The sequence below is a fragment of the Neofelis nebulosa genome, chromosome 12 (genome assembly GCF_028018385.1).
Source record: "Neofelis nebulosa isolate mNeoNeb1 chromosome 12, mNeoNeb1.pri, whole genome shotgun sequence".
Classification (NCBI taxonomy): domain Eukaryota; kingdom Metazoa; phylum Chordata; class Mammalia; order Carnivora; family Felidae; genus Neofelis; species Neofelis nebulosa.
Window position 1 is genome coordinate 56,347,649 of NC_080793.1, and position 13,140 is coordinate 56,360,788.

Sequence of the window (13,140 nt, forward strand, 5' to 3'; positions counted from 1 at the left end):
GTCATTAATCAGGTGTTTTGGCTACCTGTTAACAAGGTTATTAACAAGTGTATTTTTTCCACTTGATATTTAAATAATGTGAAAATATATCAATTGATGCAGTTATTAAGAACACGAAAGTTTCCAAAATAGTCAAAATCCACGTTTTCTCAAATTACAGAATGTAAACATCACTGATTTGCTAGAAAATTTTTAATTAAAATTTTATTTTTACTTGATCTATGTAAAAATTATTTGTTGGAATAAATGTATTTGTGGACCACTGGAGGTCACTTTGACGAATAAACACATGAATCTTGCTCCTAAGAACTTTACAGTCTGGTAGAGGAGACAATACTATAGCAATAATTAAAATATAAAGGTAAATACTAGATATAAATAAACATGTGGCATTTATACAACATAAATATAACAGATTGTACATCCTATTGCATTACTTCTATTAAAGCCAGGTTCCTGACCTAACTTTTCTTTTGGGCAGACATTGCCCTGTGTGACTACAAAGGAATATGCCCAACTTTTTAAATTCTTGTTTCAGGGCATCAGACTAGAGCGAGGTTTAAAACCCATGACATTCTCCATTATGTACTTATAACCAATTGTGCATATCTTGCTTTAAAACAAAGTATGAATTATTTGATTTTGATAATTCTAATTCTGGGGAGACAGTTCTCCTTGTTAATATTTTTATATTAACCAGCTCCTAAAATTGCCTTTTGGAAAGTTTTGGAGTATATTAAATGCAACAGTATCACATTACAATATTAATAATCCATTGCACAAAGCTTAGTTAATACCATCTATCTAGATAGCAGTGTTATTTATTATCTAGATTGTTCTATATGATGTGTATTTGTGAAGAGTAAAACTCAACAAAGCAGTTAACTAATGAATTTTGAACATATATTTAAAATGTATTATTAGAAAGAGGGTCACTTGGAAATGGCCTATCTGTGTTCTTACCATGTTTTTGTAAGAATGTGACCTGGTATAATGTTATTAATTCTTCTCTTGGGAAAATACATGTAAGTTGAAATCACAAAGAAGTAGAACACCAGGGATTTTGCCATCAAGACAGAAAATACTGGTAATATTGGAGAAGGGTAGTATTTATGTTAGTTCTATGTATTCTAAGGTGTAACTGTAAGTGAATTGTAAATGGAGCTTCAGACTCATCATGAGTTGATTGCTTCACTTCGTTCTGCTACAGAAGATAGTAATAGGAGTTGGGGTTTTTTGTTTTGTTTTGTTTTTTAAGTTTATTTTGAGAAAGAGCACAAGCAAGGAAGGTACAGAGAAAGAGAGAGAGAGAGAGAGAGAGAGAGAGAGAGAATCCCAAGCAGGCTCTGCACTGTCAGCACAGAGTCTGATGTGGGGCTCAGTGCCCCAAACCCTGAAATCATGACCTGACCCAAAATTCAAGAGTCGGATGCTTAAATAACTGAGCCACCCAGGTGCCCCAATAGTAACAGGAGTTAATATACAGTCAAATTCTCTACTTTCTATGAGTTTTCCAACAATAGGAGTTTATTACTTTATAGCTTCCCCACAGCCATAATCAGGCCCCTTGTTTGTTAGTATAATTTCAGCATGAAACCACAGATACTCTTTCTGGTTTCTGATGATCACCATCAGGTTCTGAGTTTGCAATTTGAATGGTTTTAAAATCTAGTTAAAAATAACTTAAAATATATTGTTTTAGTGAGTTTTCTAAATAGATATTTGCCTGGATGCCTTGCTGAAATTTAATTCAACTTACATAAATAAAATTTAATAAACTTTAATAAATTTAATAAAATCTAATAAACTTGTTGAGTTTATGTTAGTTGAATAGGGAAGGTGTTGACCTCATTCATTTTATTAGACAGTTCTAGGAGTCGGGCAGGTATTTTTTAAAATAGTGTGACTGGAAAAAGTAAATATTTTCCTTAATTTATGGAACTTTTTAAACTTAGAATTGATCCCGGCCATTTGTTAATTGTTACCTTTGCCCTTTTATTATTGGAATAAATAACTGATGCCAGCCCTGATTTGTCCTTATTCTCTTGCGTTAGTCGGTCTCTGAGGTGTCGTAGAGTGTGAAGGGGTCATGTAGGAGATAGAATGAATGCCGGGATGCTTTTTAGTCTCAGGTAGAGACTTGTCGTATATGTAACAGAACAGAATTTCCAACCGATACTATCATTTTTGTTCCTAGGTGGACACAAATGAGGCTGACTTAGCAGATGAATCTACATTTGAGTCTCAGTACTCTCCTGATAATGACAGTATCTACTCCACTCAAGCCTCTATTTTATCTCTTCATGGCAGTGCTTGTAGCGATGGCCTGAACTATGGTCCCTCCCTTCCATCTTCTCCTCCCAAGGTACAAAGGGATTGTCATTTTATTTATGGGAGAGCCTTCCGTGTAATTTTCCAGAGGTCAGTGTTTATGGGGAATTGTGGGAGTAGCATGTTAGAGGCACTGTGTTTCTCCAGTCATGGATTCATTCAGACTAAAGCACAGTTTCATTCAGGTAGTGCTGATTGAGCATCTTTTACTAGACTACTAAGTACTACCTAAATTGTTCGGTTTTGCAGAATGATAGACCCAAGGATTCAAAGCTTTGATTAGTATTTGCATGTTAGAAAGAAAAAAGTCAATGTATTTCTCAAATTGTGTTTTAGCTGTGTCTACTTTAGAAAAATCACAAGTATAACTTTATTTTCTTAATGGTTTTAAAATTGATTTTCATGCAGAGTTGGATGGTAAATGTTTCTTGCATTAATATTTACCAGCAAGTTAAATTTAATGCTGTTATATGTTTTTATGTAAAATGATGCCAAAAATACTTTATGTAGAAATCACAGTGAATGGCAAAGTATGTTTAAACGTCACTGGATGAAGAATTTAGTTATTATTTGACATATCTGTGCCAAGTATATTTTAGAAATAGAGTATTGGCACGAGTGCCCCAACTCCATTCATTTTCTTGGTGAGGTACTTTATAAGGTTTAATAAGTAATTATTTTAAAACCTGTCCAATCTTCTGGATGTGAAATGGTATCTTACTATTTGGATTTGGAGTTCTGATTTCTAGTGGGGTTGAACACCATTTCATATATTGGCCATTTGGTTTTCACTTCTACCCATGGCCTCTTAATATCTTTTGACAATTTTTATATTGTGTTGCCTATCTTTCTATTGATTCGTTGAGTTTTTAAAAATATTTTCTAGAAACTGATAGACAAAACAATACGATGTATTTTATGAGGATTGTGTGTGAGTGTGTGTGGGAAATGACATTTTTTAACTTCAGGAAACAATTTATTCTTTGAGAAAGAAGGAAGCGTAGGAATTCAGCTGTATCTGTAATGAATTATATCCTTTTAAGAGGAAAGAGAGATTGAAGAAAATATGGCAAAATGTTAACATCGGTTAAATCCGGGCCAAGAGTTCATATACGGATATATTTTCTTTATTCTTCTATGTTGGAAATGTACCATAAATAAACATTAAAAACGAAGATAAAAAGACTGGACAATAACGTACTTAAATACAGGAAACATCTGTTTTCCACATAAATTCAGTGGGAAGGAGATCTGTATTTTTGAACAAGATGGAGAGCAGAATTTCCGCGAGTCTAGCACACTTTTCCTCCTTTCCTGATTAACAAGTAATTTTTTGGCCAGAACATTTTCAAAGCATTTTCTTTCACGTTCAAGGTGCACCTGTTACCCTTGCAGATGATGCTGGGAAATCTCCTTGAATTGGTTTGCAAGGTATAATCTTGAATGGAGCAGCTGCTCCTCTCTCACCACACCTGAGACGGTCTGTGTGACCACGTCCCGTCTGGAACGTGTTCAGTCTTTACTGGCCTCAGGGCTGGAAGCTGAGCTCATCTCCTAATGGACTCTCCTAATCCACAGCATAGCACACTTCTTCTTGCCAGCGGGACAGATTGCATTGTTTAACTTAGTAATTGTTACTTAAAGGGATTACACAATCTGCATACTGAGAAGCATATATTTTACAGGGCAAATGCTGGCTGTATGCAGCACACCATATTGGCTTACTGAAGTCTATTTGCCTCCTTTTTTTTTTTTTTTTCTCCCTAAGCAGTTTACTCTTTTGTTGAAGCAAATTTTGGCAAGCTGGCCTATCAACTGAAATATTTAAACTACAAAACAACAAAGAAGACATTAATGAGGGTGTTTTAAAACACATTGAGAAACTCCTGTGTGCTTTCAATTTTTCTTAGCAAGTAGGACTGTTTCTGCATCATGGTAAATCACTGCAGCATTGTTTTTTATTTTTGTTTTTGTTTTATGGCATCTTCATAGTACCAAGGTATTTACTAGAAAATTGTACATAAATAAAAAACCAGATGATGCATCCATCGTCCTGTTTCTTTGCACTAAATTTATTTTAAAAAGACAGCATGGTTGGGGCGCCTGGGTGGCTCAGCGGTTAAGCATCCAACTTCCGCTCAGGTCATGATCTTGCGGTTTGTGAATTCGAGCCCCACGTCGGGCTCTGTGCTGACAGCTCAGAGCCTGGGTCCTGTTTCAGATTCTGTGTCTCCCTCTCTCTCTCTGACCCTCCCCCGTTCATGCTCTGTCTCTCTCTGTCTCAAAAATAAATAAACGTTAAAAAAAAAAAAAAGACAGCATGGCAGTTTGACATGGAATTTAGAACTGGCCATTTTTCTTAAAAGCGAGTTCACTTTGGAATCCTTTAATTGATAAGATAAAATCATACAGTATGTGATATTTAAGACAGCAAAGCCTCCATACTGATTTGAAAGAAGTATAAAATAGTGTGAGGATCTCAGTGATTGCTCACAGTTTTGACTTTACTTTGTTAGCTATGTAATAATCTTGGTGGTTGGAAATGCACAAATAGTTTCACCTTTTCTCTTACCTTGATGAGAGAGAAGTCTTTGACCGTGGTCATGTATACTACCAGAAGCTGTAAGAACTAATCATCCAGAGCGGGGAGTCCTCTTAGAGGAAGGCCTGACTCCTACAAGCAGAGTGTGGGCCTGGCCAGCAGCTTGGATACCAAGGCCTGGAGGCACACCTTGGAGCTCCTTTGCCCCAAATTCTCCCATCTGGGAGCCCATTCTGATTTTTATTTTTTAAGGAGTGGTGTTTGCTTAATTTGATTATCATGTAACAGTTCAAGGAAAATAACCATTACTCAGGAATCTGAAAAATACCGTCCAGCTACTTCTATGGCATCTGGACTAACAGAGGAAGGTCATTGAAGTGTGAATTTGAATGGCCAGAACCCAGTGGATTTTCTCATTGTTATAGGTTTGAATATTTTTTTTCTTTTTATCCCCTTTTCCTTGTCACCTTCACAGACATAACAAAATGCAGAAATAATTGTTTTACAAACTGAAGTGCTTGTAGACTTTTGTTTAAAAGCTCAACATGGTTTTGGGAAGAGGATGCTTTCATTTATTTTTTCCTGTTTTGGATTTTTAAATACACCCAATAAAGATCGAATACTTATAAAGAATACATACATACTTACATATAGTTATAGAATACTTATATAGAAAGGAGTCTTCCTTTCTACTCCTTATCCACATTCCCATGCCCCGCCCTTTGTTTTACATCCACGCTGGCTCTCACCCCAGGGATGAAATGATTACCAGTTTTGTGCATGCCCTTCATTCTTCATATTGGTCCCACTAGGAAATGCTGTTGATTCTAGTGCAAGGGAAACTCGGTGTTTGTCCAGAGAGAAGCCCCTTCTTGCACCATGCACATAAAACACAGCTAATGGATTCCATGATTTAAAAAAAAAAAATACAGTAAAATCTGAGGCAGCTGGGTGGCTCATTCAGTTGAGCGTCTCTTGATTTTTGCTCAGATCACGATCCCACAGTAGGTCCCGAGATCAAGCCCGTGTTGGGCTCCGCGCTGAGTGTGGAGTGGAGCCTGCTTGGGCTTTTCTCTCTCTCTCTCTCTCTCTCTCTCTCTCTCTCTCTCTCTCTCTCTCTCTCTCCTGTCTGTTTCTCTCTTTCTCTCTGTCTCTCTTTCTCTCTCTGCGTGTGTCCCTTTGCCCCTCTTCCCTGCTTGTGCTCTCTCTCTCTCTCAAAAAAAAAAAAAAAACAATTAACAAAAAATAAAAATCTACCTATTCCTATAGATCTCCATTTAGAGTCATTCTGTAGTATTAAATGTTGCTGCCTTCACACCCATGTTTAAAATGTTTGTTTCTTTCTTTGGAGCAGGGGTTAGTATGAAAAACTAATTAAAGCACTCCAGTCAGAATGCTGAGAGTGATTGTGGAAGTCTTAGTGACAAACCGACAGGCTCTCAAGGTATAAAACCAGTCGCTTCTTTTGCTCAGTTGGGTCAGTGTATGAACAATAAAGGAAGCACTATACCTTATCTCAGAAAGGGTGGGAGAATGATGGTAAGTTGGGGCAGTTGTGCTTGTAGTATATTTTCCCACATGAAAAGACTATGAAAAGGCTTTTGTGGTAGAGTGCTCATTGAGAATATTAGGTTGTGTCCAGTAAATGTTTCAGTATTTACTTAGTCTATATAAATAAATCATCTGAGTAAATAATGTGCCCAGGTATTACCCTCACTTATTCATCACCTTTAAACGGCGGTTTACAAGTGTCCTTGACATTTTTATTTAACCTGTCATTTTGTTTCCCTGAGAACAAGGCCGTATGAAGTAGAGGCACATATTAATGTGGATTTTTTGCAAGACTTCGGTTTAGCTACCAAGTTGCACTGGGAAATTATAGAATTATTTTTGAACATCTTACAGGGGAAGAGCTGCTTTTCTTTTAGATCCATAAGACTTTTAAAAATAAAACTCAGTTGGTTGTTCAGCAACTAGAAACGTTTCTGAAGTAGGCGTATGTTGTCTGCTGTGTTGATTAGCTCTTTCTTTTCTGTGTGTCTGTGTTAACTCCTTTATGAATAATGCATGGAAATTTCTGTTACACGATTTATAGTAAACCCCAGCTAACAAGGGTGGCTTGACCTCTTTTTGTGATGAAAAGTGTTTTTTAATTGTAACCTTTATTTGAGGCCTGAGGAAAATGATTTACTGCTAAATATTATAATTAATATAGTAATACAGAAGCTAATTCTGTAGTAAGTGCATTGTTGTTTTTCATTAGAACAAAATCACCAAAGTTGGGTGAGTGGGCCAACAGGTTATTGGTTAGACTCCAACTGTGTGGAGGATGATGGTTTCCTGTCATTGTTCCCGAAGAGTCTAAAGGTGTTACTTGCTTGCGTGATGCTCCCACTTGCCTCAGTTCTTTGTACCAAGAATATTTGATAATTCCAGGGAGATGATAACTTACACTGAAGAAGAGGAATGTAATGGACTGTATTGGAAAAATTGATTACCCTTTTATGAAAAACAGAAAGGGACCCATATCTCTTGCCACACCCTGAAATCAATTCTAGAAGGATTAAAACTGAATCTGAAAAGAAAGCATTTATAAATAAGAAAAATACTAGAAAGCATTTCATTTACTTTGTGTGGAAGGATTTATTAAGCAACTTACGAAACCCAGAAGCACAAAAATAATTTGACACTTTGCATCAAGAATTTCTTTCCATAAAGAATTCTTGATTACATAAAGAATTTAATTTCTGCATGTATATCTATATAACATAACATGTACAGGCAGAGAAGATAAGTAAAGACTCAGAAATATTTGTGGTATATATCACAGACTTTTCATATACAGTGTATCAATGACAGGAACAAGTGGAAACCCTGATGAAACTTATGAAAAGTTGGATTAAATATATGAAGGAAGTATTGACAGGAGATATACAATTGTCACGTTCTCACTAATTGTCAGGGACATGCATAGTAAACTCTAAATTTTATATTTATTTAGAATATATTTCTTTCAGCTCAAATTAGCAAACTAATTTCGGGTTGGCAAGGTCAGTTAAAAGGTATTCCCATATTTTTGTGAGCAAAAATTGGAAGACTCTTTGGCAATATATGCCAGCATCTAAGTGTGCATATTATTCGGCCCATAATTCTAGTTTATACTAAATAAATTTTCTCATATGCACAAAGATGTGTAATAAAATAACAGCAATGGCTAATAATTATTGGGCATTTTCTCTTAAGTCAGATATCTTAGTACTTTGTAGTATTATTTTAAATTTTTTTAATGTTTATTTTTGAGAGAGTGAGAGAGAGTAAGAGAGAGAGAGAGCACAAGTGGGGGAGGGGCAGAGAGCGAGAGGGAAGACACACAATCTGAAGCAGACTCCAGGCTCCGACCTGTCAGCACAGAGCCAACGCAGGGCTTGAACTCACAAACCGCAAGATGGTGACCTGACTGGGAGACAGATGCTTAACCCAACCAACTGAGCCACCCAGGTGTCCCAGTACTTTGTGGTATTAACTCTCTCTGTCCTCCCAACAGTCCTGAAATATGTCCTTTTATTTTCCCCAATTAATAGATGAGGGGACCACGACACACAGTATAACTAGTGATGCAGTGAGCATCTGAGCCTGTGCTCCAGAGTCTGTGCTCCAGTGCCTTTCATACTTAGGAATAGTTTTGTGGCCACAAGATTGAAATTGATTTTTATTTACGGACATGGAAATCTCTCCTGCCCAGATATTAGATACTTCAATAAAGAAAGTGAAAACATTCTATTTAACGAATGGTTTCAGTGAGGTTTTAAAAATGTACAAGTGCATTGCATGTAGTATGCGTGAGTATGCACGTGTATGTGTATCTATTTATTATGCAAATAAATACAAACTTCTGACAGACATCCAACTGACTCCAGCCATTTCTACCAGGGAAAATAATGGGAGTAGGAGCCATAAGGAAAAGCTTTCAGATTGTACTCTGTAAGCACACACGTATATATCTGCACGGCTTGAATCTTTGCTGATGATAATGTATTCATACGGTACTCTTATACTTTAAAAATATTAATTATGAGGATTGTAGGGAAAATTGGTGTTTGTTCACTAGCAGTTCGTGTAGCAACGGCTTGCCCAAAGCACACAAGTGATACAGTATGTCTGTTGTTAGTACATGCCTGCATTTTTGTCGAAGGACCGAATTTTAAAGTTTCAGGGAATTTTAGAAATTAAGTAAAGTATAAAGCCAAGAGAGGTTCTGCGGTGATATATATAGATTGTTAATAAGAGAGCCTACTTTAGAACCTATACCTTATTATATACCTTCTTAATATTTCCTGTGTATATTTTGCACAATATTTATGAGAATTTTCCCTATAATAATTTGAATAACATAGCTTTCTGTTCTCCATAAATACTTACAAGTGACTATCAAAATAATTTTTTCATGGAGATTCTTGTAAATCAGAATCAATATTCTCTTGATATTAAATAGGAACTTCGTACTGATTGAAAATGAACTGCTTGTTTAAATAGGATTTGAAAATACAAGTTACTTGCCTTCCTGTGTGGATTGAACTAAAAATAATTTTATTTGTGAATAGAATATAATATTGTATTTCAGCGATCTCGTGCACAGTATACAAGAATAACTCAGTTGAACATAACATCTATGATTTGTAGGAAATGTATTCAAAAGCATTATAAAAATAAACATCTACAGAATGTTAGCTAAGTGAAGAATTTGTATGTTTGCTAATACTTTTTGGGTAATGAATAATTGTGTTGTGTTTTGTTTTCTACCAGATAGTTATTCATTAAGAAATGGTCTTACAAAAATACATTGATGTCTCTGGCCATGATTTCTTACCTTTTGTTCTTTCATCATCAGGATGTTACTGAAAATTCTTCAGATCCAGTACTTGATCTGCACATGTCCTTGGAGGAACTGTACACCCAGAATCTCCTGCAAAGACAGGACGAGAGTCCACCTTCAGTGGACTTGACCATGGGACCTGCCTCTGGCTTTACCGTAAATGATTATACACCTGCAAATGCTATTGAACAGCAATACGAATGTGAGAACTCGAGAGCATGGACTGAATCTCACCTGCCAACTGAAATTACATCGAGTGCAGAGCTTACTTCTGTGCTTCCTGATTCAGCTGGAAAGGTAACGTTGTAAAGATATGTATCGTATATTATGATGAGGTTGGAAGCAGTGACGTGGTCGAGGATTTGGGCTGGTCTCTGCATTTGGAGCAAGTGCTCTCTTGACGCTGAGATTTTCAGAATCCAACCTATGAACTTGTTTTGGTTATAGCTTCGTGCTGAAGAAAGCGCAACCAGTTAGAGAGTATGGGTGATGTTGAAATCATACTCCAAAGTCTTATTTTCCTTTCCATGTGACTTATTTATTTATTTATTGATTGATTGATTGATTTTTTTTTTTTTTTCCTGTCAGGGCTCCGAGTTCTTAATTCAGCAGAACTCCCTGACCTCACCTGCTGAGTGCGTCATGCTCCAAAATATAACCAACGAATCTTTTGAGAGGACTATTACTATAGCAAAAGGCAATTCTAGCCTAGGTAAGTCCCTTCCTTTCCACATATATCTTGCCTCTTCAACCCTCTTGCCAAAGATGAAATATCAAACATGGTTTCAGCATTGTTGGGTGTAGGTGATAAAAAAAGGTGTTACAAATCTTCCTATAGTTTTTATGGTTTCTCTTTTTATGTACTCTTTATTTTTCCTGAAATGGTTAATAGGTTTGTTTACTTCAGACTAGCGTAAATCCCTCACTCTCTTAATTATTTAAGAGTATTCACGAGCATCATTTACTTTCAAGAACAGATATACGAACTGTTTGTGTATGAAACAGCAAATCAGAAAAGGAATTCTTAGAAAATGAAAAGTCAGCAATTTGGAATTTCAGATTCTTTGAAAAAGTAAATTATTAGTTTCTTTGAATGTTACCAGTTATGCATAAGTCAGTTTGTGTTTAATTTCTCTCATTCACTGAAATAAAGACTAAAAAGACAGCCAGGTGTGCCAGCACCAAACTATAAATGCAAGTTATTCAGTATTTCTTCCCAGGTGGCAGGGTTTTCGCAACCCCATAAAGGGTTGCGTTTGGTGAACAGTCACAAAACTTTCTGAATCGGACAAAGAAGATTTCCTGTAGATATGCGGTCCCAATTACAGTAGCTAAAACCGTATGCGGGCAGAGCACAGGCTTTTGAGTTGATGACTCAGCTCTGTCCCTAGCGCTTGGTGCTGATAAATAGGATCATAAATTAGTTGCTCTGGATGCCCAGTCGTGGCCTGAGACACTCTGTTTAGCTCCACATCAGAGGTGATGTTCTTCTGTCATGGGACCAGGCAGTTTCCTCTGCATTGGTATCTTACGGAAGAGTATTGTTTCCTTGTTAAATCTGAGACTTGGTGGAGAAGCCAAACAGTGCTTACTTGCTGAGCGGGATTCCAATCTCTGTCTCCAGGATGTTGTTCCATTCGGTGGCAGCCAGGTACTGCTAACAGCAGCTAAATGGAGAGTTATAGCAGAGAATTTCTCCGTAGTTATAATATTTCTTATATATTGTATTTGGTAGAGTAACATAGAACTTAAGCTACAGAGCTTCCTATTAATGTGTTAATTATGAGACAGATATTACAGGTATCTAAACGTGTCAGAAATATTTCATCTGGTAATACAGGGTTTCTGAAAGCATGTTACTTTGGGTTTTTTTATGTTTTTTTTTAAATTTAATTTAATTTAATTTTATTTTATTTTATTTTATTTTTTATTACTTATTTATTTTGAGTTGAGAGAGAGAGGCAGAGAGAGAGAATCCCAAGCAGGCTCTGAACTATCAGCATGGAGCCCCACACGGGGCTCATATTAACAAACTGTGAAATCATGACCTGAGCTGAAATCAAGGGTTGGACACGTAACTGACTGAGCCACCCAGGCGCACGGCCCCCCATTAATTTTTTTTATTTTTTTTTTTTGAGAGAGAGAGAGAGAGCTAGCAGGGAGGGGAACAGAGAGAGGGAGACAGAGGATCTGAAGCAGGCTCCACACGGACAGCAGAGAGCCCACAATGCGGGGCTCAAACTCATGAACCCTGGAATCATGACCTGAGCCGAAGTACAATGCTTAAATGAGTGAGCCGCTCAGACACCCCTGGAAGGAAAGCATGTTACTTTGAATACTAGTTCTGTGGGATGTTCATAGGAGTGTAAATGAGCTACAAGTTTAGAGGTCTGGAATGTGATACACGTAAGGAGACAGATTTTTGTTTGCAAAAAAATACTTCTTGGAATCTTCGGCACTCAGATGTGCACTGTGGATCTCTAAGAAGAGGTTATAGAATGCAGCATTTCTCACATTTCATTGGCCACAGAACCCATTTTTTTGACTTGCTTGTAAGGCAGAGGTTTTGCAAAGCCCATGTGAAAACCCCTATTCTAGTGTATTTATTTATTCAACTATCAAACACTTATTGTCTTCTGTATTCTCACCACCATGCATAGATAGCACGATTTAATAACTTTCTTCAAGGAACATGAGTTTTAGAGAGTAAGAAAATCAACATATAGAATCCTAAATGCATTAAAATACACGCCATGATAGACACTCATATAAAGAACATTTGAAAGCTTAACAGGAATAACTGATGCCTACTCTGAGTGTCGAGTAACCTTAACTTTTAAGTTTAGATGTAAGAAATACACTAAGATGATGAAGCTCTTGGGGAAAAAAAGCAGTGAAAGGTGAACTATCCTTGCGTTCTACCATATCGGGAAATCCCTTTAAAAACATTTTTTTTCACACTTTTATTTATTTTTGAGGGAGCTAGACAGAACACGAGTGGGGGATAGGCAGAGAGAGGCAGGGACACAGAATGCAAAGAAAGATTTCAAAGGGGAGATTTTTATCACATAACTGAGGGATGGGGAAAAATCGGAAGCTGCTAGAGCTGAGGCAGAGTGATGTGAAACGTGACTGGTTTCTGTGGCGTGGATGAGGTGGGGTGTGACAGTGGGCAGAGTGAGAATTGAAGCTGAAGAAATGATAGGTGGGATACAGTTGCTGGAGGGGTTCCTGTGCAGGACACAGGACGTCTGTCCTAACCCGCTCCTGCTTTAGGTTCCTACCGGAGGTGGTTGCTAAGGGCAGAAGAGGGACATGATCTGATTGCGTTTCAAGATCATTCTGGCACAGGCTGGTAGATTATATTGGAAGCAGTTGGGAGACTCTTGTAAGA

The 13,140-nt window shown here is 37.0% G+C and overlaps 1 protein-coding gene across 12 annotated transcripts in view; it reads left to right on the forward strand.

The window, feature by feature from the left end:
* Window positions 1-13,140, forward strand: part of MPDZ (multiple PDZ domain crumbs cell polarity complex component) — a 169,630-nt gene that overhangs the window by 88,486 nt on the left and 68,004 nt on the right. For all 12 annotated transcript variants that reach the window (XM_058695337.1, XM_058695343.1, XM_058695346.1 and 9 more), the window contains 3 exons: window positions 2,198-2,365; window positions 9,762-10,043; window positions 10,335-10,458. In XM_058695337.1, the coding sequence (XP_058551320.1) occupies window positions 2,198-2,365; window positions 9,762-10,043; window positions 10,335-10,458 (574 nt within the window). The remainder of the gene's footprint in view (window positions 1-2,197; window positions 2,366-9,761; window positions 10,044-10,334; window positions 10,459-13,140) is intronic.